The 7248-nt window shown below is 51.4% G+C and overlaps 1 protein-coding gene across 1 annotated transcript in view; it reads left to right on the top strand.

The window, feature by feature from the left end:
* LOC107195685 (olfactory receptor 4D1-like) overlaps window positions 1-5902 on the top strand; it is a 25101-nt gene extending 19199 nt beyond the window's left edge. Inside the window, exon 2 of the mRNA XM_015589418.1 lies at window positions 5712-5902. Within this exon, the coding sequence (XP_015444904.1) occupies window positions 5712-5902 (191 nt within the window). The remainder of the gene's footprint in view (window positions 1-5711) is intronic.
* The last annotated feature ends 1346 nt before the right edge of the window (window positions 5903-7248 follow it).

Raw genomic sequence — 7248 nt, 5'->3', positions numbered from 1 at the left:
ACAGGCCCGGCGGGGGCGCGGCCCAGGGCTCGGGGAAGCCAAGGACGGACCCACGGGCGTCCCTCCCACCCTTCGGGGACCCCCCGGGCCTCCCTACGCCGCGTCGCAGCGAACCGACTCGCGGGTCCTTTTCCGGGCGTGGAGCTGCAGCCTTGAGCGGGGAGGCTCCGAGAGCGCCTCTCTGTCGCGAACTACCTGTGGCCACCTGCAAAGAACTTAGTGTCCTCTTCGGCAAAAACGGGGTGCGGTCGGATCCGCCCCTGAGGCGCGGACCCTGCCGCTCGCCAGACGCGGTCCCCCCGGCAGCCCCGAGCTCCCCGCCATCATCCGCACCCCTTGGGCCTGTGGGGTCTCGTGAAGTGGTCGCTTCCGGGGGCTCCCGACTTTTGCCCCCACCTGCCAGCCGCTTGGTCACGTCTCCGGGCTTCGCGGTGGAGCGGGGCACAGCGGCGGGACAGCTGAGTCCCGGGGCCGAATTTCCCAGGGGCCAGGTCCCCACGGTTTTTCAAAATAGAGTTCACAAAAAACTTTCCTCCTCGAAATCCCGAGATTTTCTCTTTGAGATGTTTCTGTTAGCTTTTTGAAGTATTTGACATTGGGCCAACCAAAATAATGAAACTTAATTTTCGGAAAAAAAAAAAAAAAGATCGGTGTTCGGGGCTCACGTGTGCCAAATGTCCAGCGCGAACATGAGCGCGCCTGGCTTCGTGACTACCGACCATAAACCCACTTGACACGAGGAACATGCCTCAGAAGGTTTAATTGCACAATTTCAAAATCGCGCAGCCCGGGTTCCGAGAGTCAGGTCTGTGCTTGCCGCTGATGTCACCGGCCCGCGGAACCGGGGTTTGGCGCTGGGCGCGTTTGCCTGCGGGGCGTTGAGGGCAGAAAAGTCGTGGTTCCCAAACTGTGTTGCAAATTAAAATCACTCGGGATTGAAACCAGATCGAACCGAACCAAACGAAAACCCGCTGCGGGGCTCCCACCCCCAGACCTTCCCATTCCCTTGCGCTGGGGGCGCGACCTGGCCCGGGGAGTTTCCGAAGCTGCTCGGGTGGCGGCGTTGGGCCGCCAGGTGTGGGGAGTCGCTGGCGCAGAGGAGAGATTGATGAAGACCGCGGAATGATTACCTGGCAATCAATGCAAAGAGCTCTTCCCGGAACATCTGGAGTTTTAAGCATCTTGCAAAATAGGGGACAGGGGAGAGGTGGGGGGTGGCTTCCGTAACTGTGCTTAGTCTTTTCACTGAAAGCTTTCCCTCCTTCGGATCTGACGCCTCCTCCCCCCTGCCCGGAGCCCCGCAGGCGGCGGCCCTCGGGGTCCGCTCACCGCGCGGGCCTCTGTCGCAGGTGGAGCTCCCTTTCGCAGCGGGAACAGCACCGCAAGCTCACTTTTCTCATTCCAGAGAAGTCCCCAGCTCGTTGCTGTTACCCCTTTGAGCGCGACTATTAGTGCTCGGAGATTTGTTTCTGAGAAAAATATAAATACCGCTTAATTTGCCTGTTAGTCCTGTATTCGCTGAAAACAGAATGCTCCTGGAGGGGAAAAAAAAAAAAATACTGAGAGCAGGCGAATAAACGCCATTCAGTTCAAGTAATATGAAAAAAAATTTTTAAGGGGCAAATTATTAAAAATAGGAGCTCTTTTCATAAAGTGTTAAAAGAGGAACTAGAAACAAACAAAAAAAAGTGTTAAAGACCCACATCAATCAAATTTGGTCAGTTTTAAGAAATTCGCTCATTTTAGGGAGATTTGCTCGGTTCTGAGGTCCGGTATCTCTCGTTCTTCATACTGTCGGACATGGTTTTACCGGGCTGTCAACCCGTTTGATCTTCACAACAGGCATGCGAGGTGGGCATTATAGATGGAGAAACTGAGGCACAGAGAGGTAAAATGGCTTCCCCATGGCTCCTTAAGAGGCGGAACCAGGATTCAAACTCAGGCTGCTTGGCCTAGAATCTTCCCTCGGCCACCTGATTCCTCCGCCTGCGTGAGCTGGGGTCAGGAGAGCCAGGCCAGGTGCGCGTGAGCATCTAACATCAGGTGCCGGGGTGGGGTGGAGAAGACCAGGCCCGGGTTTCTTGGAATGGGCCATCGTGTGCACTTAGAACAAACAGCCGCCTGGTCAGGGGTCTGGACCTCTGCTCACAGCTCCTCGGTTGCTCAGGCTGCTGCCTTCCCTGGAGGCATCTGAGACCACATCGACAGTGGACTTGGAGATTGTGCGAGGAATGTTGAGCAAGCCCCTTGCCCTCGCAAAGTGGGAAGGTGCAGATGTTCTAGGGGAGGTCTGGGTGGTGCCGGAGAGCAGGAAGCCCCAGCCCCGCTGGCTCACCCTGGCCCCACCTCCCATCGCAGCCCTTCCTGGCCATCTCTGGCTTCACGGGGTTAGTTTCATGGTCCACGATGTTTCGGAACTCATCCTGAAGTTTGAAAAAGCTGATTGCCAGAATCCGTGGTGCTCCGTTAGTTAAGGCTCCGTCCATGGGACGGCACTCACATGTTTTGAAGTGTTTTTAGAGGTGGTGTCAGTAAAGATGATGGATTCCTCCCTGTTTAAAAAGAAAATATGCTTTGTTTTTCCTTTGATCTACGCTCCAGGACCAGCAGCTAGTGTCTGAAACTTTTTTGACAGGACTGGCAGGCCAGCTCTGATATGAAATTGAGGATTCTGTGTGTTTAAGGGAAGACAGCCTCATGCTGGTTCCCCAGGTCCTGCAATGGGATGAGGTCAGGATGTTGGGGACCCTCAGCTGTTGAAGGACCCACCTAGGAAATCTTTTGGCTCTCGCCATTTGGCTTCCTGTGCATGTTGTGTTTGTGTGTTCGTGACTGTGTTTTAATTTGGACTTAGTACAGGATAAATGGGCTTCTTTAGGTCTTACTTACAGGGGGTATGTGTTGAGAAAAGGTCAAAGTTCACGAAAGTGGCTCGCTCGTGCATTGTTTCTATGTAAGTCTAGTTTGAACACTAGATTCTGCTCCTCCGATCTGTACTGAATGAATCCCATTTTGTCTCCTTCTGTCACTTATGGACATTGGAAATCGTGATAAAAATACATTTTTGGTCTCAGTTGACTGTGACTGGTTTATTCTTGAACCATCGACACAAACGAGATAGAACGTAAATCTTAGCTCGTTCTCTTGGGTCATTCCCTTTTCCCTGTTCACTTTTTCTGAGTGATTAGGCACAGCTTCCTTCCTACACATGGAGATAGACACACTCGATTCAGTTGTCTAGAAAGTTCTCTGAGCCAGCTGGGAGCAGGAGACCTCGCTGGGGCCAGGGAGCGGTGGGCCTTGTTTACTGAGTCCCGCTAAAAGAGCTAAGGGCTGGACCCGACACTTCAATCGCCGAAGGCACCGAAGTATAATATCAGATGCCCGACTCTGTGGACTCAGCATCTGCGAACTGCACATGCTTAAAATAAATCTTACTCCTACCGGATTTCTGCAGCTTGCTTCGGAAAGTGGTGTGCGAACCCCGATGCGGAGAAAGAATTTTCTTCTCGGCTCCACGTTATATTGTCTGGTGGCTTCTCAGAGAAGGACCCGGAGTCAGAGTGTCTTTTCTGAGTATACTTGGGGCTTCTCACTAGCAAGAGCTTCGAACCGCAGCGTAGGGGACTGTGGCTGAGAAAGCCCGTCGGCGGGACTAGACGCACCCGCCATCGTGCCCTGCGAGGAGGTGAGCGCACATGGCCTCGGCTTCGTGTAAATAACGGCACAGGTTAACCACGACGGTTCCCCCTTCCGGCGTTGCTGCCCGATATCACGTGGGCTTCTGTTTGCATTTTCTTTCTTTACGTTTGACCCACGGCAAGCGCCTTGCACTGTGCCATCCACATTTTGAGCTGCAGGAGTGAGTGGGGCAGGGTTTTGCCTTTATGTGATGGGAAGTCAGTCAGGGGGAGAGAGAGCTACAGATAACGAGTGTGACAATGTCACAGAAGCAATGGCGGGATAAAGAAGTCTTCTGGTCTTAGTCTTGCTTGTAATTCTGGCTGGAGAGGGGACCAGATACAGCCCCAGTGGAAGGGATTCCTGCAAAGACCTCTGGGTATCTCTCAGGAGAAGACGGTGAGGCCATTCCAAGGGGAGGGCCACCAGCAGTGAAGTTCTGAACTGCCTGGTAACTCAGCGCCGTGGCAAGGGAGGGGTAGAGGGTGACGCTGCGGCTTCGCTGTCCCCCTGTGTGAAAGGGGGGTCTCCGTGGCGTTCTGAGTGAGGAGCTGGAGAGATGCGTTTGCTGTTTTAGAAAGATGACCGGCAGCGTCGTGGGGAGTGCATGGTGGACGCAGCAGTGGACAGGGTGTCAGCGCAGGCGTGGACAGACGACAGAGCAGGAGCGCGGAGGATGCTCAGGCCGGCCGGGAGGCAGAACCGACTGATGATTAGGAGTAACGAGCCTAGGAAATAGAGAATCCCGGGGTGACACGCAGGCTTCTGACTTGGGAGCCTGGATACATACTGAGCCCACTCGTGGGGGCTGTGAGTGTTTGGGGCGTTCGAGGTGCTCGGGTTTCGGGAAGGTCTAGGAGGCGGCAGAGCACACGGGTCTGCAGCTGAGAAAGCAGTGTGGCCGTGGGTTGCTGTTTTCCGAGATATTTCACTTGCAGACATTGTCTTTGGCAGTGGAACAACCCGCCCCCAGCCTGTCACATGCTCACTGTCACCGTCCATATTGAGCCCGGCGGGGGCCTGGATCGCCACCTGCCTTCTGGCCTAGACGGCTGTGGCTGCGGCCACCAGCAACTGACAAATCACATGTCGGGCATGCGCGTACCTTGGGTATCGTATCTGCATATTGCTGCGAATCCTCAGCTAGGAATCTCCCATTTCTTATATTTTTACGGCACCCGATTACTTGGTTTCGTACATGAGTGACTGAACCGGAAAGGCAGGGAGGTGACTTTGTGCTGTTCTTTTTTTAAGCAGTAGCTTTTGAACCTGGAACATACCTTAGAATCTCTCGAGGTGCTTTTGAAAAGGCGGGGAGGTGGGGGCCGCTGCTGCTCCCCAGACCTGGCGAATCATCATTCCTGGAGGTCGGCAGCACAGGCATTTTTCAAAACTCCCCGGGTGGTTCTGATAAGTGCATTAAGAGAAGAAATTTTGTCTTTGTTGTCTGACTCCCGTTTTTGACTCATTGCGTGAGCTTCTGGGAACCGTTTTATAGGTCATTAGTAACTCGGCCTGAAAGTTGCATTTCTTTTTCATGAACTAATCCCATGATAAGTCTCACAGTGTGATGCCCAGACAGCCGCAGGAGCACCTTGAACTTGATAGAAAGGCTTTGGGGATGGGGCCTCCGGTCTGTGAAGGCGAGCCCTCCAGGAGACACTGACGTATGGCAGTGAGCCCGCACGCTGGCCTGGCGCTGGGCTCCACAGTACCCAAGGAACAAGACGCGCCTTTGAAAGAGCTGAGCAAGGAACAGGACACGTGACCCTTTCACTGTAATACAAATTCCTATCACGGATGGGATTTGGGGTTTCGGTGGGAGCCCAGAAAAGGGGCTGATGCTATGTCTGATGGGGCCATTTTCTCAAAAAGAGAACATTTAGCTGGACGTTGAAGACTGAGATTTTTGCCCAATCTCCTGGCGAAAGGGAAAAAAAAAAATGGGAAGACACCTGTGGGCGTGGTGTTCCCACAGCAAGGCTGCCCTCGCTCGTCCTTTTATGCATGTGACCGTCTTGTTGTAGCAGATAACAAGGGTTTCACGGTAAAAGCAGACCTGCGGTACTCGGAGGTCTTTGCTGTGGACGAGCGGGCCTGCACCTGCGGCGTGGGCAGCGTCGTGATTGTGTTAGCGGTTGCTTTTCCTCGCCGAGGTGCCTGTGTTTCACTCCAGGTTTCGGAGGAAGTCGACACCTTGCAGGTCGTCTCTCTGACGTGACGAGCTGACCTTCATGTGGGCAAACTATATGTTTCAGCTTTCTTTGCCCCTACTCATATATTGGTCAGTATTTTAGTGTCCGGAATAAAAATCCGTCACTTAATGAATCTGTGCGGGTCCTCACCTGATCGTTGTAAATGGGATTTCAGAAAGTTCTTCATAAAGATTCTTCTTAATGTCAAAAACCTGGTTTTGCTTATTCGTCAACAAACACTGAACGCCTGGGAATAGTAGGGAGGTTTCATGGCTTCCTGCACGTATGTGAGATCCTTACTCCATCCCCATACGTCACAACTCAGGTAGCTGATTAACTCTGCTCTGAGCAAGATCAACGAGACAAACCATTTTAAGTTCGCTCTAGTACTAACTTGCAAGATCTTTTTTTTTTCCTACTAAAGAGTGCTTTAATATAGTATTAGAAAGTCAAATAATCGTCATCTCTTTTACAAGAAATGAAAAACCCCATTCCATCTACTTTTGACTAAGCCCAGATGAATGACAGAAAGACAAAAGTGGTCGTCAAAGAATTTTTCTGGCACCCGTTGGTTTGAAGGTGTTGATTTTAAGAGGCTTTCAAATATGGTGAATTCAGAACTTTTTCTTGGCTTCGATTTGCTGCAAGGTTATTAGGGAATCAGAAACCTCACCTTATAGTTACTTCATTTTTTTTTTAATCTCTGCTGCCATTTTCTGGTCCTTTAATAGACTTTATGCATGGAGCACATTTATGAATGAGTTTAAGGTGTTAAACTCAGTCTGTCCTTTTTCCCTCCCTCCCTCCCTCCCTCCCCTCTTCCCTTCTTCCCTTTCTTATTTGCAAGCTGCTATGAATAAACCTTCATAGAGAGAAAATTTTGACGAATGACTGCAAAAATATACTATGTCATTTTTTAAAGTTAGGAAGTATCAAAGACAGTCAGTGTTTACGATGATTTTGAAGACGAATACGCATATGCATATCTCATTCCTTGAAAAGTGGTTTTACGGAAGGAGTCTTTCTTAGGACGTAGCTTAATGAAAGGTTTTTCCCTGTCATCTGTCGTTAGAAGAGAAAACAGGTCAGAAGCCACTTTCGCGCTTTCAACTTCCATAAAACAACTAGACGATTCCGAGGCCCATTCCACGCGGAACATCTGTGAAATGAGAAACAAATATGAATGCGTGCACCGGGTGCATTTAAACACGTCGGCGATAAGCGAGCCGGCCCTGTCGTTTAGATGCTAAAACACTGATATGATAATAGCACGCTGCTCTTACACAGCACTTCACAGTTTACACAATGCCTTCCCGTCTCTCTCTGACCCTCCTGACAGGGAGGGAGTAATTATACGCATGGAAGGTGAGGG

Source organism: Pteropus alecto, unplaced genomic scaffold, assembly GCF_000325575.1.
Source record: "Pteropus alecto unplaced genomic scaffold, ASM32557v1 scaffold21, whole genome shotgun sequence".
NCBI lineage: Eukaryota > Metazoa > Chordata > Mammalia > Chiroptera > Pteropodidae > Pteropus > Pteropus alecto.
This window is presented reverse-complemented; position numbering and strand designations above follow the sequence as displayed.